We start from the raw sequence: 26,947 nt of genomic DNA on the forward strand, positions 1-26,947 counted from the left end.
GTTCCCTTCGGAGATGTCCAAGTTTTTAGGGGCGAAGCTCCTTAAGGCGGCACCCGTTCGTCCCTCGTAGTCGTAGTAGTGCGTAACCAGTCGTAACGCTAGTACCAGATCTTGACCTCCAAGTGGTGCCGGTGGGAGTTTTTTCCTGTGCGTTGTTGAACAATAAAAAATTCGCAGCGTGCGCGTTAACTAAAAGCCGAATTCTTCTGTCTCTCATTCCCCATTAGCAGCCATTGGCATGTTCCAGTAGGAAACGTTAGTAGAAGTAGAAGTGTAAGTGTTAGCTCAAAGCCGACTTCTTCTGTCTCTCATTCCCATTAGCAGCCATTGTTTATCTCCAAGGTAGTGCCTGGTGAGATTTCTCCTGTGCGTGGTTAAACAATAAAATTTTGTTCAAAACGCCGTTGATTGATGAAATAAACCAACGAAAGACGCCAGATGTTTTCCAAAAGCAAAACGAAAGAACGCCAGATGTTTCGAAAGCAAAACGAAAAGACGCCAGCTGCTTAACGAAAGACGCCAGATGTTTTCTAAAGCAATGGTTTTCCAAACAATGAAAATTCACAGCGTACATGTAAAATTAAAGTGAGCTGCAAGTCGTCATAACTCTCATCGAACCTTTAGTATAAACGCGCCCGATCTCACGTCGGTGATGATGTACTGGGCAGAATTCACGGAAGATTCACGGTTTACCGATGAACCTCCGCAGCTTCGCCCACTCATCATCATTCACTCCGTGGATATCCTGTGATTTTTTTATTATTTATGACGTAGTTGGTACCTTGGAACTGTATTTGAAGAAGTCGCCCCAAGAGAGTTTACAACGGGCTCTAAAAAGGCCACTCCTTCAGCTTTCGCGATGAATGTGTAGCGTGTTCCGCGCATCCCTGGCGTATTTATTTTATTCAGCTCACAGGCAACGCCGATCTTTCGCTCACAACCAACGCTATCAATACCGACGCAGACATCACAATTTCAGGAACCCTGGCTATCCAACGTTAGCGCGTTAAAAACGTCGTACAATAGTTATAAGCGAAGCTTCGGTGTGTCTCTATAGAAATGTACGCCGCATCGAGTTAACTAATAATTGACGACATGGTAAGTCTCATGTATGACAGAAATTTAACGTTTACTGGTAATAAAACCAACAAATGAACCGAAAATTTTAAAATAAATCATTCGGTCTGAGGCTTCAAAGCGGCGCAATGGGTTATTCCGGACGCCGCGTGGTGAAGGACGCCGGATGAATTCCGGCTATACCTAGGTTTTAGCGTGAGCGTTGAGTACGCGGGTGTCTTCGCCTTCCTCCGCCACTGCATTGCTACCATGCGCCACGGTGTGTATTGAACCCGTCAACTTGCCCTAAGTAGACAACTTCTAAATTTGAAAAAAAAATTCATTAGAGTAATCTTCGAATGCAGGACTGTGCCGTACACGTGGTCGGCTATGAATTAGTATGCAGGGAATGCGAACACGTAATCGCATCTCCAAGCACCTTCCCATTTGCCTTTTTCTCGCTATTCATTGCTGAATGAGATAAAATATTCGTTAATATACTGTTGCAGTGAAAATAAATTGAGTAAATGCATGTGCCTGGAATGTGAGATACGAAGTGAGCTTAATTGTAATGGCACGTCTAGCAATGTACGTAAATCCACGAGCAGAAATAAACGTGAAGTTACACACACAGCGCTGTGTGTGAGTGTATGTTAGTTCCTTACTCCGGCTCGTATTTATTACGCACAGCGTTGTACGTACCAATCACACGCCAAAAGTTTGTCGATGCTTAACTAAAGGCTTAGTGCGTACAGGGTGTCATATTTGTGGATGCGCAACGCAATGTAATCGATACCGTCCACCTGCATGCAAGTTCTGCGTGGACGTGTTGTGATAAAAACGCTGCAAGGAAAGAGCAGCTGACGGGCAGTCATGGTAATTACGAGGCTCCTACCGAAGCCAAAGCACAAACGCATTGGCTGTTTTGTGAATTTCAAGCAGCGTGAGTTCATGGGAAACACTATATCACGCTTGTTTGCCTGCCTACGATAACGGGTTATCTGAAAGTAATAACGCATGTAATGAGATAACACAAAAGAATAGCGCACAGTTTGTCTCAAACAATGGGAACAATTGAAACTAAACAGAAAACAGCAGATAAAAATGCATGCACGTAACACCAAGCAGGAACACGCGGGAACCCTTTGAGCCGTCGTAGAATGATCATCCCATGAGACGCGATAGCGTTTTCATGTACGAATGCAACTGGCTGCTGCGACGTTTATCAAGAGAAAACGGTAAACAAAGCACGTCCTATATTTTCATTTCCTAGCCTATCTATACAGCGGGAAACGTTACAGAAAACAAGAGAAAGCGTGAGTTCTGTTTTAGCCTTATATATAGTGCCCCTATCGGAAAAGAACGGCAGTCGTAGTTTCTTTTTAGGAGTGGTACAGAAGGGCCACTGTTGGTAAGCCATTCAGATTGCATATGTCTTCAATGAATGAGCACGCTTTGACTCTATAGGTCATGGGTGCAGCTGTGGTTTATGGTTTCATCTAAATAATTTTAAACGAAATTTATTTGCCTAGAAATTTGGCAATATTAAATGTCCGGAATGCAATGCCATGGGAGTGTTTTTAATGAGCAGAAGCTGAAAGGCGCTTTTCATGGTGAGATATTATACACACCAGGTACTTACTCTAGTAGCATGCATATATAGAAAGTTGTTCGTTTTATGAAGAGACGTCATTGTGGGATCGCCTCTCACTAGAGTGTTGTCTAACAAAAGAACGGCTTGTATAAAAATTATGGTTTTTCAATCTCACAATTATTAAATCCTGCTTTTCTTGGCCTCAATATTTTTTTTTAATAGTCAATGCGCCTCGAAGCAAGGTATGAAGGCGGCGCGCTTGTGCAAATGAGGTGTAGTTTTGATTACTTTTGATGCATATACTGAAAGCGGAAATGAAAAAAAGAAAAGAAATAGAAGCATAACCATTAGAGAAGGCAAATTTCTTCCTCCTAAGGGTATGTAAAAAAACGTAGTGAAAAGAAAAAAAAAGTGTCCGTCTCAGTACACCGTTGAGCACAGTCGTTACAGGTTTGGTGTTCGTTTACTAAAACACTAAAGCACGCGCTACATAGTTTTAAGGTGATAGGAAAAGTAAGATGAAAAAAGAAAAACGAGGTAATGGACAGTAATTAAACGTATTGGGCAGACTACAACAGCTCAATTCATCCTGTTTGAATCACCGGGTATGTACCTTTATAAAACAGTTGTTCTCATTAAGTACTGGTGGGTCGCTCGCAAATCCTCGTGACGTCATGTGTATATAACCACCAATTAGAGACTTATTTGACATGCATTCATTAACCTCACCTACATGCTTCGTCGTGGTTTACGCAACGTCATTTAATCACCTTGTACATGTGCGGCCCCGTTTTGTCTTACGCTACACTTTGGCTAGCATTATTTTAGCTCCGTAAAACTGGTAGCTTGCCTGGCATGACGAAAATAAGCCATATTTAGCGTTAAGACCTGTCCTTCCAACGAACAGCTAGGAGTGAACTCTCTTACGATTAAAAATATGCTCCTTTCGCGGTTGATGAGATTCTCGAAGCGTTTTTGCACCACCGTTGATACATCCTAAATTTATTCCGGCATGGTGTTAAACATTTCGACAAAGAGCTCTATGTTGATAAAGAATCAAAATGTTTATATGTTTCACGTACTCTCACTGATCGACTTGCAGGCACCATGAGAGGAACTCTTATTTTGGTATTCATCGCCGGCTTCGTTGCTTTATCAGGTGAGTGTAATGTCAGACATAAACAATCAGTGCCTTCCTTACATGAATACAGTAAACGTTTAATGACTGCTTTATTCAAGAGAAAATATATGATAATGCTCAACCGTTTGCAAGTCTTAAGTAAATATAGGAAACCTATTGAAAATATACCAGGCGATACCACCTTGCATTTTTACGAACCTTAGCTAATGACTCCAGAATGATTGCGACTTCGATTGGGATTACAGATTCTGGCTCATCCTGGTGACGCCGTGTTCGCAGACATTTTATTATTTGCGTAATCGAAGCACAGCTGTTTATGGCTTGCGCAGCTGCGAATACTCGGCGTTTGTATGAAATAATAGTCGGTGTAACCACACCAAATAACTGACAATTCGTGGCAATTGTGTATGTAATAAGGAAGAAATGCGACCCAAGTTAAGAGCGACTCAAGGAATCTAAAAAAAATGCTGCATGATAACATCTTGGGATGGACAGCAGTGTATTCCAAGGAATGCACAGATGAGGAAAAAAAATACATACATATACATACATATACACACACATATATATATATATATATATATATATATATATATATATATATATATATATATATATATATATATATATATATATATATATATATATATGTGTGTGTGTGTGTGTGTGTGTGTGTGTGTGCGTGTGTGTACGTCATGGTGTCTGCTTGTGATTTAATACACCCTAGTTTGCACCATTCAGAGAGTATCTTCTCCACACGGAGTAATTGTCATGGATACTCTATGCTTTCGCTTCCTTCTACGCTACATGCCCGGCTCTTTCAGGTCACAACTGGCATGTATGTGTGCTAGTGCCACAACGAACTTGCATGAGAGAAGCGATCGCATAATTTCAATTCTTTCAAGAGGTATTTAAGTAGAATGCTAATCGAGTATAATTGTAGTATACTATTTCTGAAGCGTTGCTTCTTTTAAAATTGCGCAGCAGTTTATCTGAGCCACACTTTACAGGGAACAGAATATATCGCATATGTTTCGTAGATGGGATGCGTTACGTTGTTGTTAAAAACATGCACTTAGTTTTGTAATGTGTCAGGTGCCAATCTTGCAGGTATAATTTACTACACAGTCTTCGCTAACACATATAATTTGTATTCCGTAGAAAGCGTCTATTTATTTGGATACTGCTTTTCTTACCAACCGTGCAAACATCCAAGAAATCGCGCAAGTTTATTGGACGACGATTTAATCTTAAGAAATGTATTGTAGTGCATTGACTCATTTACATTGCCCATTTTGTATCCTCTTTGCGCTTGCAAAGCTTGTATTTGCTATATTTGCCATTATCGACTCGTACATGTGGGTGACAGGTTTGTTAAACAAGCGTGGAAGACATGCAATGCTGCCAGCATGGCAGTGTCGCCATGCTTGTTACAGATTAGAGTCCGAAAGCACGGCAGACAAAAATCTTTGGATTAGTTCTGCTATGGATACTAACGCTACTACAAGTATAAGGAAGAGCCCTGGATTCAAGCAAATCTTGCAGAAAACGAAACTGCATAGCACATCCTTAAGTTCTCGCATTCTCGAGCAAATGAAAAGATATAAAGCTAATATAGTGATCCCAATGAGGACCGCTGCGGAATGCGAAATAACACGCAATGACTATTCGTTACGTACACTCATGACAATAAACAATTTATTCGCCCAAAACCACGCACAACAGTTTGTTTGCTGTACCTGGGCTTACACATACCAACCCTGTCTAAGTGAGACTACACAAGCATCAAGCGCGTTTTTATGATGAATGAAAATAGCGCAAAAAAGAAAACGTGGGACGAGACGAAGAAAGCTACAGGACAAGCGCAACTTACCCAGCAGTCTATTATTTTGTGCCCTTGTTAGTCTTAAAATATAAAATAGGTTGGCTTCATATCCGCGTTAGGAAGCGAGGGTGCTTGGTAGGTATTGGATACGCGAAGCGTCGTATAAAATTTGGTAACTTCTACGTACCACAAAACAGGCCCATGAATACGTTTTGGCTCCCTGATTTAAGACAATGTTATAAAAATGACCTCTGCTTCCTGATATGCCAAAACAACGACGTGACTGTAAGACACGCCATAGTAGGAGACTTTAGGATAATTTTGACTACTCGCGGTTATTTAGCTCGAACCAAGACCTACGTACAGTGATGGTTTTGTATTTCGACTAGTCGAATTCGCATCCTTGAGCCTGGCAGCGGAGTATCTTATAAGACTATCACATGTTGCTGGGAATGAATCCTAATGCGCCAAATATATTAGTCGTGTAAGTAAGACAAAGCAAAATGATACAGAATTCATATATTCTTTGTGGTGAAGCTTTCATTTCAAAGTGGCAAATTAAATCCTGATTGGCACTAAAACTAACCGTGTCTTCCGGCATGATCTGCAGCATCAAGTGTCGTCTTCGATGAAGATAATTCTTCTGAAGAAGTAGAAACAAGGAGTGACGTCGATTCACTCATCGATGAAGTTCACGCTATCTGCAATGCTTTGGCGACCACGGATTCTGAAGGGGCGGAAGAAGAGGTTTGTAACCTTCACATTTTTTTCGAAATCAAAGTCATCCTGACTACTGCATTTATACTGCTCATTTTTGCACAATCGTACGCGCAATTTAGCAGAAAGAAATCATCTCAGGTTGGCGTGCTGGACTTTCAAGTGGTAGTACTGCCACCTCGCTATCATTGGGCAGGAGGCGGCGGGAGTACGCGGAGCTTCGAATTTTCGGGTCTGTGCGGAATGCCACGGTATTGCAGCGCAACAATGTACTTATAAAAGTTTTCCTACAAGACTTTTCGCCACCGCCATATGCGTTGATGGCACGAGCTAGTGCAGTCGTATATTTATATTTCAGAATTGTGTAACTCCTTTATAAAACGACCCCGCGCTCCCTTATATGCCGACTGCTTTGATGACATGGTGACGTGCTCTGCTTGCGTCTCCTCCTGCTATATACAAAGGCAACGCACAGCACCGGTGTGGCAATCAAGCTCCTATCCTGGGGTTTTTCACAGGCAACGAGTGTGGGGACGACACGAAGCCTTGACCAAAGCTTCAGAAGACATGCCAATTTGCATATCTATCACACCATACCTAATACACCTCATGAAATGGTATTATCTAACGGTACCGTGCTAGACGGCAATACTTGAAGTTGTTTTCTCATGCAGATTGTTTCGCACATTCACGACTTGTATTAAATCAGAATTACATCAGCTCGCACATACAGTACACTTTCTTTATTCATTTTTTTTAGTTTTGAAAATGTTACATCATAATATAATGCTACAGGTTGGAACATTTTCTTATGATGTTATTATACTACTTATTTTCTACATAACCTTTTCTGAGTTCCTCAACTCTGTGGGATTAACTTACGCATCACTGTATGCTCCTTTTGAATTTTCGCGCCATTCATTCGTTGTTAACGTTGAGGGTCATGACAAAGTGTTTAGCTTTGAAAGTTCTTGTAGAAGACATGAAAGCATCTGATTCATTGGGACAGCCTCTAACTGGAGCAATCATTATTTTGGTACGAGAAGAGTATGATAATAAGAAATTATAATGTTTCGCGACTTAAGAAACTACGTGAATAATGTTTGTGTGTAGAGCTGCTCTTTTGAAGAAAGCAGAAAAATATTTTTTACAAGTTCGCGTGAGCTGGCTACTAAGTTCGTGTAGCTCTCCTGCCATAATCAGAGGCGTCACTTTACAGCTCCTTCGTTTTCGTGTATTCGCTTTGCCATTTTCTCTAATGCAAGCGTATAGTCACACGCTGCTGAAAGCATCTTTGAGCTATTTGATTCTATGGTAATAAAACATTTGCCGGGGCACATCTAGCATGCAAGAAGAAAACGTGCACAGATCAATGCAGAAGCAAATTTTATTTCGGCACTTTAGTGCTCTTCCAGGTATCTTGTTCACACAGACGAAACCACAGCAACCGCGATTAAACGCGTTCGAAGAATGACAACTTTCGTAAATAACATAAAACCTGAAGGCATGTGCTTGTGTTACAAATGTCTGCAGTAAACTATTCGCAACAATTCTAAACGAAGCTGGGGAAAATAAAATATGTCTGAGCAATGATAGTGGCTGCTGCAGCGATGGTGTGAATTTTTATTTTCTTGAAGTTGCCAGCCAGGCCGCTCGACTGGCAATTTTATTTCGATCGGCACCGCTCAGACTATCGTTGAATATCTTTTTCAGGTTTCTGTATGCCCCAGCGTAGCTTACTTGCAACTATGGTCCAGATTTTCCTACCTAAAAAGGAGGAGGTGTGACTCCGAGCTCAACACGTGAATAACCAAAACCGAAAATAACCTCGTAGATCCCTGGGCAATGCCTCTTCTGCGGAGAACCAGGTACCTTGGACACACAGTAGTGAGGCTCCAAACAAGCGCCACTAAAACCTCTGATTCCTTGCCAATCCAACGATCGTAGGATGAGAGCCTTGGCAAGTTCCTTTCTCGAGGTTCAACTACGGTTTTTTTTCACAAGTTCTTAGGGAACAGACCTAAATCAAAGGAATCAGTACTTTATGAAGTTGATCCACACAGAAAATTTTTCATAACGACAGATCTCCCACGACAGTTAGAGACTTTAATCCACAGACTTCGATTGGAAGTAGCCTACACAAACAGCTTCCTGCACAAGATACATCGATCCAACTCCCTGGAATGCGATTGTGGTCAAGCAGAAGAAAATGTTCGCCATATTCTTTTGGAGTGCGTTAAATACGCGAATGAAAGAGAAAAATTAAAGGAAAAATTAGCAAGTTTGGACAGACGGCCCCTCACATTAAAGAAATTACTTGGACCATGGCCTGAGATGCATCTTCAGAAAAAGGCGAACATCTTCCTGACAGACTTTTTAGTGGAGACCGGACTGGATAAGCGCCTGTGATAGACAGCCAGGGATTGATTTATATGAAATGTGTTAGTACATATACTGATAGTAGAAAAGGAAGGTGTGCGGGTGAACAGTTTATGACAGTGTGAACTGCTGCAAGCAAACTGTGTATTGGTATGATATTTCAAGTGGTTTCAGTGTGCTATTATGTTTTTTTTTCGGATTGTTCATGTTTCGGTACTGTTCAGTATTATTCTTTTTTTTTCGCTGCATAACTTCGTGATATGGAGTAGCCGAGGCAACATGGACCTCAACATCTCCACAGCAAAACAGTTAGAACAGAACAGAACAGAACAGGAAACGGCTGGAGATCAACGCATCGTGAACTAAGAAATCCTCTCCGAAGCTACATCCGTATATCAAAGATATTTGTTCTCTCTCTATCTCTGCTAATATAACAGATGAGTAGACTTCCTTCAAAATGCAGTCAACACTTACTAACTGGGGCTTCAGCCCATGGCAGGTACATGGCAGAGAAATAACTTCGAGGACGCTTGAGCTTCACCTTGAAGAGTTACCGCGATGTTGTAATCTGGCCCCGTTCGCATAGGCTTCTCAATCGCTAGACTCTCTTCGCTTCTCTGTGGACACTTCAACCGTGCCGCTAAGGAAGGTACGCCTGTGCGCGCAACATCGGCCGTTTCAAACCATGATAGGATGCCTACTGCAAGTACAGCTGCTAGTGCCCACTACGCAATAATTCTTCCTTTTACTAATCGGCGAAGTACCCACTACGCGTCCGTAAGCAACAGACGCACCTTTGCATCCGCACACTTCGTTGATGCTGTTGGTGCTGCTGATTATGATTAATTGTGCCTGAGCGCTTTGTAATGAGTGGCCCGGTATACTACCAACTCCTTGCGCAATTTACATGCCTTTACGCCTGGTGTGATTCTACGCTTCTGTCAGGCATTATTACAAATGTTAAGGAGACTCCTCGCAGTATATTTTTATTTATTTATTTATTAAAAATGCCTTACAGGTCCATCGAAGGGCATCGAGTAAGAAGGGCATCAGTATTTCCAACAGAAAAGGAAAGATAATTACAGACAAAAAGCAAGAAAAGAAGAAAAAAGGAAACAAGAAACAAAACAAAGATTATAAGCAGCAAGGTGCAACAACGTCATACAATACTAGAGTGCAACGAAACTAGGTTATCACGGAAAGTTTCACGATTAGGATGGATACAATGTGATCTGGAAGACAGTTTCAATGCGCAATGGCTCTAGGTAGGGATGATGAGGTAAATGCCCGCGTGCGACCATGAATGTGCATGAAACTACGTGCGTTGTAGATGCGTCGGGTTGTGCGCACAGGAGAATGAAGTGGTAAACAGTGAAATTCATTACTATAAATGCACCTGTGAACCAGACATAAAAGAGCAATGACGCGGCATTCTTCCTGTGACCGAAATGCAAGGTCTTGTATTATTATTACCCTTGAATGATAGTCGTAGTTGCCAGAGATGAATCTCGCTGCCCTATTCTGGACGGCTTCCAACATACGGACTAGGTAATTCTGATATGGTGACAATATGGAACCATATGACATATGTGGTGATCATATGTGGTGACCGTATGACATTCCGGTAAGGTTCGTTGCCGAAACAGCTTCAAGCATTGGCACGGTTCTGTTGTTGAACACCTGCATGTCACGGAGAAGACCTGTGTTTGATTCTACCTAGAACCGAAAATTTTTATTTATTTATTTACTTATTGCATCTATCTCGATTTTTCGCTCACAAGAACGCTGACCTTTCGCTCACAACCAACGACACCGGCGCCGGAATTTCCGCGAAAAGAGCTCTTTAACGCTACCGCGTTAAAAATATGTTCTTGCAAGACTTTAATAAAGGTCAGCTGGTCTGTTGCCTGTGTTAACTGAGCTAACAAAGCATTTCATTTCTAATCTTTCCAGACAGAGGAGTATTTCTTCGACAAGATCTTCAAGCGTATGAGAGGCTCTGTTAGCGGAGATCGGAATAGTACGGACCAGGGTAGAGGAAGAGGCCGAGGCAGAGGCAGAGGCCGCGGTTCTCGTACCTCTGACGGAGAAGGTGAAGGACGCAACTCATCAAAAGGTACCCACGATTCGCTCCATATATATTTTATTTGAAGTACCGGAAATTAGACAACAGATGTAATCCGAGGGGTGCAGTTGCAAATGAAAATAAGCTCACGCCTAATGCTAAGAAACAGGCTGAAAAACACTTACTTCTTCGCATGAATTTTCCACTCAACGCATTTTTAAAAGTTAGATTTTTCAGCTTCATTATTGTTAAAGCAGCGTTTACGTAAAATTCAGTGGCACGTGGCACACCTGCAGATGGTATAGCGTATCCCCGACGGGACGAAACCAGCGAAACAAAAACAGACAAGGAGCGCTCGTTTCCTCGTTTGTTCCCATCCTGGATTGCCATTTGCAGTTATGATGGAGCGCCAACAAGCCCAACATGCAACATAAGGTAGCACGTTTAGAAAAAAGTTGTCACCAGGCATGGACAGTCGTATCGTCAAAGTAACTTTTTATGCGCACTCATTAACCCATGAAAATAAAGCGACATGAACTGGCACATTAGTTCTATATGCGTCAAGAACTGCCAGATTTATTTTAAGCTCAGCTGCTCTCTGGGTGATTATACTGATTTGGTAGTGAGCAAATATCGAATAAATGTATAGAAAACCCCGTAAAGTAATTAATGTACTCTAGGTCACAGAAAAGCAAGGAAAATACTTCCGCGTTCGATGCAGCAAGATAATATTTAGTAAGCGAGTTGATTGCCTTCGTGTCAGTAGCATACCCAGATATTTTTTCCGGGGGGGGGGGGGGGGGCTCTACCATGCTTTATGCATGATGGTGTGTGCGTTTCTACGTAAGCGTGTATATACACACATGCAAACCTGAACAAATTAAGGAAGAGATTTGAACTCCCTCACCACCCCTTCTCCTCCCGGGCTTCGCCAGTGCTTTGTTTACGTATATAAATTTGTCGTCTTGGTGGTAAATTAATCTGGTGGAGGCTGTTTAGTACCGAAGGCTTGAAAGCTGATTGTAAATACTCTGATTTTTTCGGGTTCACAGTTGATAATGAAATATTACACCAAATAGCAACAATGTTTTATCAATATAACACATTTTAGGATGATTGTCCAGTTTGTGGGATGAAAACAGGAGTGAGGGCTGCGTAACACCCCACATACGGTGAGATTGACTAACGCTTGAGGAATTGCACTATATTGTACTAATATACGACGAGAAACAAGTTATAATTTTAAAGCGAAAGCTATTTGCTGATATCTTCTTCCAAGGAATAACTCTGAACTATTTCTCACACCATGGGGTCAACAAATTTCAATTTGAACTTCTATTGTTATGGAATTCAAGCACATTATGGAAACTGAAACTGAAGCACATTATCCTTGATGCCTCATTGTAAAACGACCGTAATTCTGCTGTGTTCTCCTGTTAAAGGACGTGGCTTCCTGAAGAAGTTGTTTGAGAAAAAGAAGGGAGCCGCCGGAAATTCCTCTTCGGACGGCGGCGGAGCATCCAAGAAGAAAACCATCCTGAAAAAGCTTCTTGGGAAAAAGATGGAATCCGGAACTGGCGACGCATCCAATGGGGGCGATTTTCTGAAGAAGCTCATGGAGAAGAAGATGGGCTCTGGCGCTAACAACTCATCGGACGCAAGCGACTTTCTGAAGAAGTACTTCGAGGGCAAAGGCGCATTGTACGCTGCTCAAGATGAGGAAATCGACGATGACGAAGTCCATCTGGAGGAATTCTGTGCTGTAGTATTTGAGAATGATGAAGAATGAGCCATCGTTGCGGAGGTTTTTACCCTGAGACAAGTAAAGCTTCTGCAATGTCGAGCGATTATACGCTTCATGTTCAACTGAAAATAAAGGAAACAGTCACTTCGATGGCGATATTAAAGAGGAGATTTACTTTTCATACATTTTAGCGGAATCGTTTTGAGAGGGAAGCTGTATCTGTATCTGTATTGGTATCTGTACCTTGGCGGACCGCTGTCGCAGAGAGCCACGCGTAGAACACCAATTCCCTGCGCCTCTCGCCACCGCCGATGCCTCTTTGGCAAGTGTCGCGATCCTCGGTAGCGGCACTTCCCACGGATCGTTGTGCCCCTTTGTCTTATGACTAAGAGATCGCGCTAACGCTGTTATCCGCAGTTGCCCTTTGAACTCGTTATGGGAAGGACGCGCGTTGTTCGCTCGGAGGAGGAAGAGCGGTTATTAGAGTCTTTTAGGAAGTTACGGAAATACCGTAGGCAAATACGGTAAGGCATTACGGCAACGCGCCTCCTTTCCCGCTCGTAGTGCTTAACCCGCTCCCAGTTCAAGTGACAGTGCGTCCCCCGAACGACAGGTCCCTCGTTAACAATGCGCAGGCTGACAGGCAACGATGAGGCGTGACAACGCTACAGTAACTTTTGAAAAAGCCTTTGTGGTTTTGGGGAGTAGAGATTCTTGAGTTGGGTAAAGAGGTGAAGAATGAGGGTAAGTGACGCAATAAGTGTCGCTCAGGCGTGGACACCACAACCGCGGGACTTGGGGGGAATGGGGAGAGAAGTTCTCACAAGCAAAAGCACAACGAGCGGGAGAGGAGAAGCGCTACCGTACAGCTTCACCGTATTTGCGTACCGTATTTCCGTAACTTGCTCAAAGACTCTTTTGAAGGAGCAGCAACGCGCACAGAAACGCTGCGGCTGCTTCATAAAGCGCAGTCAGAGCGCTTCTTTGCTGCCGCTGCCGCATAGCTGTGGAAGAGGTGAGTCATGTTCACTCTAACAGTGGACAGCACTGAAGACTGAAGAACTAATACCCACCTGCCGACAACTACCTTGCGTATACGCGATCAATCATCGATCGCTGTAGGCAAAATCATAAATTTCAACTGTGGCATTTAGAAAATTCATCTCTTTATCAGAGAGGCGCATCTACATATCGCTGACGCAATAGTGTTTCTGTTTAGTTATATCGAATACGTGTCAAATTTCGCGTTGGAGCTTTGTTTTACCACTGATTGGGACATCTTTGGGTATGGCGTTTTGTCCTGCTGAGGGCATATATTTGGGCGATTATGATGATAGGGGTGATTATATATTAGTACTTGTAGTAGGGTTCTTGGTTTATACTCAATGAAGCGTATGCACCAACATTCGCCCATGTTAACGTTTACGCGCTTAGCTTCAGTGAATACTCCATATCACATTATGCTTACGCTTTAAAAGCTTACCTCAGGACATTCTGGCCTCTGCCACGAAGAATATTTGCCGGTTAACATTCTTGCCTTGCCGCAGAACGTTTTATTTTTCTCTCTCTCTCTCTACATGTCGGATTCGTTTGGATTAAAAAAAGCTATATATGACTGTACCACTTTAGTGCGGAAACAGTGTTATCTGTTTGATCTACTCATTCTTGAGAAGTGAATTTGTACTTATCTATGTGACCAAAAAAATGATATGCTACACATTATCTGAATGGTTGCCAGAAATTTCGAAGCAAATGAATGTGGAGAAAGAGAAGGGGAAAGCAGTGCCTACATTTTTTTATTCCGATCATATTAAACAGTCAACAAATCTTAGGATTACACTTGGTACCTTACTTCGTTTTTTTTAAACATTTAAATGATAGATCGGATGAACTGTCGATAATGGAAACCACACGCCAACAGCGCATATAAGGCAAGCTGTATTTTTGCCTACTTTATAGTTATTATTATCCTTAAACGGTCTGCATTGAAATAAAGAACGCAAGTGAAATTTACCCAACGCCTTTTTCTTTTTGCTTTGATTGGTTTGGTCGCGATGGCGATGTGAAAAGAAATTAACCTGGCGCGATTTTATCTCTTAACTTGATGCTTAGAGGCAATGTAACTAATTATTGACAGAAAATAAATCAGAAGTAATGGATGAAAGGTGAATAGCATCTGTATTACGTTGATGACACGAGTTTTTTGCACCGGCTGTGTATGGCACTAACAGGACATTTCGAGAGTAACAGAGTTACAGAAAGAGGTATATTAGAGAAATGACCACCCATGCCAGGGTCCGGATTAATTAACGAATGCGATCACAATAGCGCAGCCTGAGGATGCATGATATAAAGCAAAAAAAGCATTCAAGATAAGCACGTATCTAGATTTAATAAAGACTCTTATCCGTTGGCATAGCTGTCAATGGAAACCCTGCACAAGACTTCGTCAAATCGCTCCACGGTGAGATAGCGCAGGTGTTTCGGTATGGGAAACGCCCGGTGGCTACAAAAGCTGGCGGGCTCACTGCTGGCGCCGGAGTGTCCGCACAAGGTAAGCTATGTGGCGTGGCTGCACTTTTGTATTTCGTTGTCATATTCCTTTTCTTTCGTTTAGTCTGATGAGTACTGATGCTTGGTTTATTTGCTTGCCTCGTTTAATTTCTATTTTCAGTGGACGATTTTCACTGAGCAATCTTCTACAATTTTGTAGAATGACGTCGATTGTCGATGCACTCACCGCTTTACTATCGCACAGGGGAGTTCATCCAATGATGGAGCATTTGGTTTGATAAACGAAAGAGGCGAAACTAGCGGCAGTGTTTCTACTTCGAGATTTTAAAACTTTTCGTGATAGTACCATCCTACTGAGAAGAATCTGTTGGCTGGTTTAACTGGGTGCTATGGACGACGAAAGTAAATTATGTGCGCCTACATATAAACTATACGACGCATGGTGTAAATGTTCTTTGTCAATTTAAACTCTCCCAACACATTTTTTACCTTAAAGTGGTCAGGAAAACGTTTGCAAAACGATACACTATAGGTATAACTACAAGAACGCAGTGCGCTGGACGTATGAAAACACTTTATGCCTTTGCAGCTAAACAATGCCCAGTAATTTCGAATACGAGGTATCACTAAGGCAGGCTACCTTTAAAAACAGCAAATGATTGAACAATGCCCCAAAATAACACGTGTTCAAAGAGATACAGCTTCTTAAAAAGGATGCGTCCTAAATTATTGTGCGCAAACAGTTACGTTAGGCTCAGAATGTCGTAGCTAACAAGTGTTATTTTCTGCAAAACAAGTAGTCGTCACACATTGACATTATAACGTGAAGAGTTTACACAAGCTGTTGTAGATGAGGGTAAGCGGAGTTAACAAGGTATAGGTCTCTATTTAGCCAAGTTTTCGTCATAACCTTGCTCTGGCGCCCTCATTTCATTCGATATGAAAAGTGAGGTACAGAGCTGCTCGATACGTCATTTAGTGTATGAGGCTATGCACGACTTATGCTTGATTTCAATGATGCCAGTAGGTTTCTTCGGTCGCATTTGTTCTCCGCGTCATCGCATATCGGTAAGCAGTCATAACGTCACGTGACCATTTACCTGGCCTGCATCGCCCGTACATGGCGTCCCTTACGTCGGAGTCGCCCTAGGGCCGCGAGCGCGGACTTTTCAGACTCGCAGGCACAGAAACAATGCTGTGGTAGGTTCTGTGTGTCGCTACGTTACAATTTTAAATTTCGAGTGACCAAAATATATCTTTTTCTATTTCACGAAGTTCCCAATTTAGCTAAAGAATTCGAGCATCCTCATGACTTTGTTAAATCGAGTTTCAACCTTATACGGTGCCCTAGCGGCACTGAGGCGCGGCAGAACACATCAAATATGCGAACCTCGCTAAGTATGCCTGCATGTATTACAACAAACTATTGAAGTATTTGCGCTTGAGTGTATATGTGTCGGTGCGTTCTAACCTTCTGGACAACTAAAATGCGCTTCGTGTGTTTCGGTGTTTTCGTGCTCAGATATCATTTCGTGTGAACTTTTGAAGTATTGACAATAACGCAAAATTAAACTCCGAATTTCGCAGGAGTGGGTATTTACGAGAAACGAGCTCCGATAAAAACCGAATTTCCACACACAAAAAAAGAACTCCGAAAAACACCCTCCGAATTTCAAAAAAAGTAATCTCCGAAAGCACTGAGCCCTACCTATATTGTCCAAACGGATTTGCGAATATAGTAATAAATAAGTAGTAAGTGAAAATACAATATTAATCCCTAAACACAACTTCCGAGCCTTACACACCAAGGCCAACCGGGGAACTGGATTTCAAATTATGTGTTACAACGAGTATATTTAAGTCAAATTCTTCTACGTAGTTCACAATTACTAATATTTACGCAGTGCGCAGGTGCATCTCAGAAAATAAGATGAAGGCTAAGCTGGTGCACGCCCTTCTTCTCGTTTCCATGGCACACTTTTCAAGTGAGTGTTTACACTAATATGCTTTCTGAAATTGTATTACTTTTGTTCAAATTTCTGTGGAGAGCAGCGCACTACTTTTCGCGGGTTCTAATGTGACCACCTTTATTGCTGCATTTCAGTTCAGGTCAGGGGCACATACCTAACATGGCGATAATATTAATTGTAGTAATATCTGGGGTTTAACGTCCCAGAACCACGATATGAATATGAGAAACGCCGTAGTAGCGGACTCTGGAATTTTCGACCCCCTGGGGTTCTTTACCATGGACCTAAATCTAATTACACGGGCCTTAAATATTTTCGCCTCCATCGAAAATGCAACCTCCGCGGTCGGGAGACGATCCCGCGAACTTCGGGTTAGCAGTCGAGGGCCATAACCACTAGACCACCATGGCGGGGCCTAGCATGATGAGAACAAAACCCAGTATAAACGTACTGCGAAATAAGGTTCCGTCAAACTTCGTGTTAATTTAAAAATTGGAGATTAACAATGATAGGGAATGCTCTCCATGCTCGTAAAGTGAAAGGTATGCGCAGTTTCGACTTCCTAAGTTCACCTGTTGGGGGTCGTTATTTTGTCGAAGTCGAGTACTGTGACTCAGGGCTGCGAAAGAGCAGCACAAGTGAACCTAGAAACCCTGTAAAACGCTACCGCGTTTTGCGCATGTGTGTATCCTACCAGTCTGCGAAATAAGCTCGTTGTCTCTGCCGCGGTACATAAAATGCAAAACAGCAAGGCTTGCACAGCATCTAAGTGATGACAGAGCGGTTTTGCTTCAGATTTGGATCCTTAAATGTGCGTTCGATCTTTACAATATTGTATAACATAGTCTTTCTTTCTGATTCATTTGCATATGGCCAATGCCGAATCCTCGAAGACGGGAATGAGACGTAAGTATTTGCGCAGTTCTATTTATAGAAACGTTATTAATGAATAATTAGAAAATCATATAATTAACCGTTTGATATGCATAAATGAATTAAACAATTTATCTAGCAGTTTAGCAAACAGAAGCTTCCTTGCACGCATATATCGCAGTTTCTGCTTCAAAATTGTAGCTTTCGGTTCTCTCACTATTCTTCCTTTTGTTTTGTGCATTGCAGGAAAGATAATAGCACGGCACAAGGTGAGTTTGATAAGGCGCAATAATTTATTTGCAGGTATTTTTGATATCTTGTAATTATGATGCTACAAAGCTTTACTCGCTAGTGTAGTGGTAATATTTAAAAAAAGGATCTAAGTGGTATCCCCATGGAGTGTCATTTTCTCATTCGGGTTCTAGAGCTCGCACAGCCGTACGGAAAGTATGAATGTGGTGTTGTGCTAGTTGGGCAAAGAAAACACGAATACAGCTACATACGGTGCGGAAGATTTTTAACTTCAGTGGTTGTATACACAGGTGACTGGTCTAGTTTAGCGTGTTGCGTAGCTGTGATACCTTAAAATGAATTATTCGTGCGCTAGAATTAGCGGATAATGCAAAAAAATAAGGAAAATAAAATAAACTTGTCGCAATTCATTGCCACACCATAATTATCATCTTGAGCTCAACAAGCTACTATGGCAGCTTAATTACAATAATGGCTTGTAAAAATTCGCAGTGGTATGCTAAGGGCTTAGTCCTCCAAAGCATAGCGCAATTAGCCGCTCACGTGGTGTCAGTCTAGTTGTTTCAGCCATAGAGTTTCATACAATCACCGAAAGAGGAAACAGGCGCGGCGATCGTTCAACCACCGTCGCAATGCTGGGAAGTAAGGGCTTGGGAGTGGATTGCGTTAGAACTGTCTACGGATCTTTTTCTACAGTTTCATTTTCTTTCTTCGCGGTGTGGGTAGTGGGGCGCATTGCAAAGCACTCAAGCAGTGCCTTTGTTGCCCAAAGACGCTGAAGACCGCTAGATTGCTGCGATGTTGCAGATATAGGTTGTATTTGACAGTTTTAGCAAAGCATCGTGCACTCACCGCTGCGCAAAGATGTAGCGTCCCATGCCAATGCATAAAATTGCATAGAGCTCAAGTTAGTTTGATAAGCGCGTCTTGCCAAAACTTGTTCAAATCGGCTGCAAAACGAAGGCGACGCGAAGTAGAGTCACCGTCATGCTCCTCTCACTTGACCACTAGAAAACGAGAGATGCGTTGTGGTCAGACCACTTGTACAGATGCACCTGGCATCGCAGCAGATGATACGCTAAGTGCTTCTCACTCAATACGGCACTGTTATTTCTGTAAATAGATAATGCGTACTTTTCACGGAGAGTCAAGCGAGTTTGCTTTAGGTGTTGTAAAAAATAATTCATTACATCGTGATGCCAGATCTAGAACACAATTGCAGAGCAACGCATACACTGGTGGTTCAATATGTTCAAGTTTCACTTGCATCTCACGATCACGCAGCCTTTTTGCAATAAGCTTTATGTACAAAAGAATCAAGCAAGTTTTAATTGGAAATAACTTCATATCGCTTTGTTTTACACTTGGTAAAACAAGTGTCACGAAGTTCAAGAACCTAATCCAATCGAAGCAGATCCTAAGCCTCTACTTCCTACATCACCATGGTGGTTGGAGCGCCGCTCAAGGATCCCGCATGGACAGTACCGCCAGATACCCTCTAGGTATCATAGTATGAAACTAGGGTTTCAGCAGAGTAACACTAAAGTTTAATGAGACGGTTGTCAGCGGACAAAGGCGTGCTTTCAGGTTGTTCCCGACCGTAGCCTAAAAGACTATGATGATTATATAGACGATATGAAGACAAGAAATCCCAAAAGCACGAAAAGCAGATAGGAATGAAATGAAAGGAATCTCGAAATGCACGAATTAAACATACGACTGACTTTAATGATCATGCACCAACTATTAAAGTTTCGAGTTATTCAGAGCCTCGCAGATCAGGCTATTTCGTTTTACTTTATGATTATAACACAACGAGAGTGTGATTTCTACTTTGATCAGCGCTTTTTGCTTGAAAACTGACGCAGTGCTGCCGAAGACGACCAGTGACGTCGCATCAACGCTGCTCGCTCGCCTAGTAAGCGACATGATGATAAATGCAAGTGACTCACTGCGTGGCAGCACCAGCGTTCACGACCAGGCGGATGCCGTACTCAGGGAAGCTGCATCGAGACTCAATGACATGGGTTACCTGCTTGGCAAGATGGGAGCAGCTCTGAAAATTGGAGGCCGTCGCCTGCTGGACCTCGAAGGGCTGCTGGTTAGTACAGAGTAGACTATTTTACTAGAACGCCAGGCAAGATAGTAAATTCAGTTACATGATATACTCTAATATTAGGAGCGGAGTACTCAGTCTGAAGCCCACGCTACGATTCTATGAACTAGTACTATTTATTTACCTTACATGTTTACCTAAGGTTGGTACCTTGGATTGGACCTTCCAAAAATAATACTGCTTTTCGCATCAGAGACGGTTACGGTAGCAGCTGCGGTTAACAACTGTAATATAAGCAAGCCGTGTGGACAGTTGGACGAGTTCGTACGAATTCATTCTGGTCGGACTGCGCAGTGGGACGAGACACCATTCCCATCTCCGAGCACCACTACTGCCATCTACGAAGCTCGCTTATGGATGAGAAGTTACTTTAGCATAAATTTTAGGACTGAAGCGAGGGGGACAAGTACCCCTTAGTCTGGTGGTGACGTAGCTTCCGTAAATAGGGAGTCAGCAGGAGAAGGCGACGAAAACAGCTCCCGCTGTAAAGTGCGCTGTTGTCCTTATACTTATTCGCTAATATTTATTATATGATATATATATTAGCCTGTAGAAGAGCCATCAAAAATGAGCGGAATGATAATTTAATGAAAAACGTAAGTCATTGACTCAATATTCTAAAGCCGATGACGGACGGTTATATTTAAGAACAAGAAGAGAGAAGAAATAATAAAGAAGGAAAGGCAGGGAGTTTAACCAGTATAGGACAACTGGTTTGCTACCCTACACATCACGCAGGACGAGAAAGCGCAGAAATGCATGTTCAGTGCTTGGTCACAAATATAGGGAGAAGACTGATGCATGTTGTCGACTTCGTCATTGAAACAAAAACTATTGAAAGGAAAACGAGATATGTAATGACACGATGTATATATGGAAGCAAACGAAATACAACCTTAAAAAGGATAATAGAAATCTTGAAACGTTTAAGAAAATTGCTAACGGAAAGTGTTACTGTGGTTCACAGACAGTCACCAATATTTTACCTTCGATTCAGTAACGCCAGAGCTTTGCAGGTGCAATCGAAGTAAGTTAGTAGACGATCCTACCTCAATTTGCCCATTGTTTACTGCGCAGGATGACGATTTTCAGTGCAAAAGTAATTCAACCATAGTGCCTTTCATTACTTTTATTATCATATTATCAGTTACGTGCCACATCATTGCGCATATTTGTGAATACATCGTGTTACGCAAATTTAAAACAGAAACCTTGGATCTTTTGAATTACGCGTACATACAAACTGGTCTATGTTGTATTCCACGGTTCTCTGGCCAAATGTACGTTTTAGGGGCTCCAAATACGTGGCGTAGAAATCTGTCCATTGATTGCGCAATTTGATAAGTGGAAACGGGATGCGTGTCTTTCTGAATGTTGCTTAGCTAGTTACTCGAACCTTGGTGACCCATTAGCGACCGGTATGTGTCGCTTGTTATTGAATACAATTAAAAGCGAATACGCAAACCGTTCCTCTATTTTTCCAGGGCATTCTTTGAAATCGAGCCCGCCTAAATTGCTACGTTCATAGCGCCTACAAAGTCTTGAAATTGGTGTCCTAGCGTCATACATAGCCAACAGTACTCTGTGTTGTTAGCAATAATTACAACCTTTACTAGCTGCACTTACTAAGAGGATTGAAAATTGTGTGACAAGCAGTTAGCAAGTTGTAATTATTAATTAGTACGACATTTCTTCGTAGATTCCTATTTGAGACTAATAATATAGATAAATTACGGGATAAGACGATTGGGACTACCTTGTATGATTTGCTACACTGAAACTGTTGCTTTATTTATGTAACACAGATCACCGTGTTCGGAGAAAAAAAGTTCAAGTTCAAGAAACAAAAGGCGTATCTCTGGGCGTCCGACATCGCAAAGCTTGGTAACTGCACGGCGGAAACTCGACTTGCCCAAATCACGGCTAAGATCATCAACGCTTATGCAACAAGGGGCACAACGTCCTCTATATTCCAAGGTGCCGAGCAGATTGGCGATATTGTTGGTTCGACAGGTGACTCACTGGGAGACATTGCCGTCAGGCTGGCTGGGCCTAAAAGAAATGGCACCGCCGCTCTTCTGCCCAAGCCTGAAGTCACCGAATCAGGCGAAGCGCTGATAGAGAATATCATCGACGTCATCGTGAAGCACGGCTCCATGTAAAAACACTTCCTAAAGTTTACTAAGCCCTCTGAAATGCAAATAAACATTATTGGGTATTTCACTAAATTTGACTCATTATTGCTGTATTATGTTTATTTCGATTACGAATTAGGCTTGTGTGCGGCCCGGTGTGCGAACTTGTGGATACGCTTCCAATGGACAGGAATAGCGTTGAGTCGGAGAAAACGAATTTACTGCCTAAAATGAACAAAGTTATGCGGAAGTTCATTTTAGGCAGTCAACTAGCATTATTGCACGAATGTACTAGAATGCACTCTGACATGAAAATCTTGAATTACCACTTATCAAAACTGTATAATTATCTGCCCAGCGCGATTTGATGGTGAACTCTTAACTCTCGAAGAATACATACTGAACTACTATTGCCGGTTTGACCTTTAAAGCGCTGTCGAATGTTGAGCGACAATAAGAAATATAGCCCGTCTTACAATTACGCCTCTGTCACAGCACTGACCATTTGTTTCTTCGATATGGTGTGGCGAAGTGGATTAATATCGTTTTTTTTAAGGTGACTGCCCAAAATGTTCACACTGATACGTGTTTTAGGGGCGAAGCTCCTTAAGGCGGCACCCGTTCGTCCCTCGTAGTCATAGTAGTGCGTAACCAGTCGTAACGCTAGTACCAGGTCTTGACCTCCAAGGTGGTGCCGGTGGGAGGTTTTTCCTGTGCGTTGTTGAACAATAAAAAATTCGCAGCGTGCGCGTTAACTAAAAGCCGAATTCTTCTGTCTCTCATTCCCCATTAGCAGCCATTGGCATGTTCCAGTAGGAAACGTTAGTAGAAGTAGAAGTGTAAGTGTTAGCTAAAAGCCGACTTTTCTGTCTCTCATTCCCATTAGCAGCCATTGTTTACCTCCAAGGTAGTGCCTGGTGAGATTTCTCCTGTGCGTGATTAAACAATAAAAATTTTGTTCAAAACGCCGTTGATTGATGAAATAAACCAACGAAAGACACCAGATGTTTTCTAAAAGCAAAACGAAAGAACGCCAGATGTTTCTAAAGCAAAACGAAAAGACACCAGCTGCTTAACGAAAGACGCCAGATGTTTTCTAAAGCAATGGTTTTTTAAACAATGAAAATTCACAGCGTACATGTAAAATTAAAGTGAGCTGCAAGTCGTCATAACTCATCGAACCTTTAGTATAAACGCGCCCGATCTCACGTCGGTGATGATGTACTGGGCAGAATTCACGGAAGATTCACGGTTTACCAATGAAACTCCGCAGCTTCGCCCACTCATCATCATTCACTCCGTGGATATGCTGTGATTTTTTTATAAGTTTTTTTAGATGCGAAGCATCTTATAGCGGAGTTCAAACCGGTGGTGGGGGTGCTGGTGGTGGTGTGCGGCGTGACCACCCTTACTGCGCATGCTCATACCCTCTCCATACACCTCCTCTTCACTCCTCTTCTCCACTTCTCTCCCCCTTTCCCTCTCGCCACTCCCCCTCTCTACTCTTCATCTGAAACGCGGGCTAGACATGCCAAAATTCTCTCCTGCGCAACGCCGCGATGAACGCCGGCGCATGCGCGTCCCCTCCCCCTCTCTCGTTTCTCCTACGCTGCCCCCCTCTCGCACGTGTGTCGACCGCGTTCCGCGCTCGCCCTGTGAGAACTAATGGCCAGGCTAGAGGGAAGACAAGACGCGCGTAGCGTTCCTCTTCGCGTTCCACAACGCGAGGTCGGTAGCAGGCCCAACGAACGCCAACGGAACGCGATCGTGCTTTAGGAGGAGGAGAATCTCGGCGATGAGCCGTAAAGAAGACTCGGATGACGCTAACAACGTCATGCCCAGACGGAAGGGTGAGTGTACGTCTTGATAAGTATGCGAGCGCAAAAACAGATTGCACTTGTTTTAGCGTGCGTGAATTCAACTGTTTTATTAACAGCTCATTTACCTGTCAACTATCGATGGCTCTTTACCACGGCCTGATGCAAATAATAACGTCACCGTCATGGGAAGCCTTTCAGGAGCGATGGAGGCCGAACACGCAAGCATTTTGGTATACGATTCGCTCGTGAGCTTGAGTAAGCTGTTTGAAACAGGAAATGTAGGCTGCAGTAAGTAGCACCCCTTGTTTCGTGAATGTTTAGCCATGCCGATGTGTCACTAAAACATAAGCTATCACGTTTTCTGTGCTTATCTGGCTTTACAGCTTCAGCACAGATGTTCACCAGCAATTCTCCTTATTCAATTTAGGAGCAGCAAGGTCATCCTTGCAAGGCGTGTGAGGCCAGGAGCATTTACGGACCGGCGCTGAAGATCGTTCTGTTGTGCATCTTAGCCTTGCTGATCGCAAATGCGCATCCGGGCAAGCTGTCTAGATTCTTTGGCGCACCGTATCAATTATTCAGCGCTTATATGAATGTAGTCACACACGTGCGCATGCTGTTGTGATTTCGCGACTACGGAATGAGCTGGACGGTGTCATTCAAGTAGTTTTCTTGTCCAGCATAGCTATATTCGAAGGTTGCGTAAAGCAAGACTTGATTCCACTTTATGTTTCACGTCGATTTACATAAATGCATAGCATATCTGAGGGGTTCTTAGTGAGGCGCTTTGTTATCCCATTTGTCTGGTGAAGCTCTGTGACTGTCTTCAAGTCAGCTATACCACGGAGTCTGGGGTCAAAGTCAAGACGTTCTCACTGGGAAGCCGTTCCTCTGTCTCATTATACTACCGTTGAAGCACCGTGCTAACGGGGATGTTGTTGATGAAAAACTGAACGGCTTCGGCTGCTGTGCCTCGCTGCACATGCAGCAAAGCGAAGCAGCCGAAGTGTAGCGAGACATGTAATTTGTGGTGACAAATTTCACCTGTTCGCTGCTCTGTAAGTTGGAAACTGAGGCATGAATCGTATTCCAATTTGGGGAAATGACTTGTACTTGAACGCTCAAAGACACCGACCTGGTGCGGCTCATCTCGGTCATTCAATGACCCACCCTTGTACGCCTCGTAGTAAACAAAATTAACAATAGCAAAATACGCATTTTCTGTATGTTTCGCGAAAAACTGAATGGTCACTGCATTATTATTAGTACAGCGCCAGTGCTAGTGTCACCTAGTTCTCACGTAATGAGATGTTTGCGAAACTTCAAACCCATGCACCATTCCGTTATTTTACGCATGAGTTCTGGCGCATTTCCTTAACGTTCTGCCGTTTTAAAGACACTGGAGGCGTCATTGTAATATTACGTGCTTATGCCTGCAAAACCTCAATCAATAAATACATTCCGTGATTTTAGGCAAGCTTTCATGGCATCTGACGAAAAAGCATATTTGTGCTTTTTAAGAAATAGATTTTACCCTTGAAAGCACGGAAATATTTTACAGTGTACACGTGAGAGGAAATTTCTGTTCTTCTGAAGATATGCGACAGAGAGAGAAGAAGGAGCAAGGAAAGACATGGAGGTTAACCAGACGCACGTCCGGTTGGCTACCCTGCGCTGGGGGAAGGGATAAGGAGGAACGAGAGCCGAACCGCAATGTGGCAGTGATCCCCTACGTACACGGTGTTTCACATCGGGCCAAGAAGGCGGCTGGACGTGCCGGTGTCCGTGTGGTGTTTTCAGCACCTTTCAAGCTGGGCGGCATGTGCCGCCGTGTGAACCAAAGGGATGGAAGCAGAGCGAGCTGTTCAAAAAGGCACGCCAAGCCATTCATCGAGTGCGCGACATGCGTCGTGTATGAAACTCCGTGCTCGTGCGGCAGTGTGTACGTGGGACAGACTGGGCGGTGCATCATTGAGAGGCTTCGCGAACATGCCAATTCATTAGGAACTGGTATCGCTAGTAATTTAGCCACTCATTGCGCAAGGCATGGGCGCACCCCCAGTCTGTCTGACGTCACCATTATAAAAAGCTATCGTCATAGGAGCGCGCGGGACATATTTGAGGTCATTGTCATCCACTAAAGGGGTGATCGATGTATAAGCGTTCCGTCACTCGAATTGTTCGAAAAAGAAATGAGCTATTTGACGTCACGCATGTGACAAAAAATCTTGCAACATTATCGTATTTTTCACTCTTTCGTCTATCTACTTATTCGTGGTTTCGACAATAAAAATTTCAGTTGGCAGTCAGCGCCAGTCCGTTTGTCACTTTCCTTTGTCCTGTCTTTGCGCTGTTTTTCAAGTTTTATGTATGTAGCAACTAGCCCGCCCTTCGCCACTTCATAGTCATACAAGGCATAGCCTGCGTCTCTTTGGGCTTTTCTCGCCTCTTGTGTTCCCGTCCGTTTTCTGCGCAGTTACGTAATGTATCATTGACAACTCAGCCAACCTACCACTCTTCTGAATTTTGTCCCTTTGTTTATGTCCGTATCCAATAAAAAATCGACGCAGTTTGTTTTCCGACGGAATTCGTTAGCGAGACCGTATTTTGGAATATGCATAGCATTTGAGTTTACATGATTGAATTTCAAAGTACGAACTTAGGACCCCCAATGCTTCCTTATTCACCACTCAGGCTGTTCAAATCTAAAACAGACGGATCAACTTCTTTTACTTTTGTAAAATTT

At 42.9% G+C, this 26,947-nt stretch overlaps 1 protein-coding gene across 1 annotated transcript in view; it reads left to right on the forward strand.

Annotated features, from left to right (window-relative positions):
- LOC119385012 (uncharacterized) overlaps positions 1–22,440 on the forward strand; it is a 68,716-nt gene extending 46,276 nt beyond the window's left edge. Inside the window, exons 3-4 of the mRNA XM_049413261.1 lie at positions 19,999–20,231; positions 22,052–22,440. Of these exons, the coding sequence (XP_049269218.1) occupies positions 20,058–20,231; positions 22,052–22,408 (531 nt within the window). The 5' untranslated portion in view covers positions 19,999–20,057 and the 3' untranslated portion in view covers positions 22,409–22,440. The remainder of the gene's footprint in view (positions 1–19,998; positions 20,232–22,051) is intronic.
- Positions 22,441–26,947: the final 4,507 nt, after the last annotated feature.

The sequence above is a fragment of the Rhipicephalus sanguineus genome, chromosome 3 (genome assembly GCF_013339695.2).
Source record: "Rhipicephalus sanguineus isolate Rsan-2018 chromosome 3, BIME_Rsan_1.4, whole genome shotgun sequence".
NCBI lineage: Eukaryota > Metazoa > Arthropoda > Arachnida > Ixodida > Ixodidae > Rhipicephalus > Rhipicephalus sanguineus.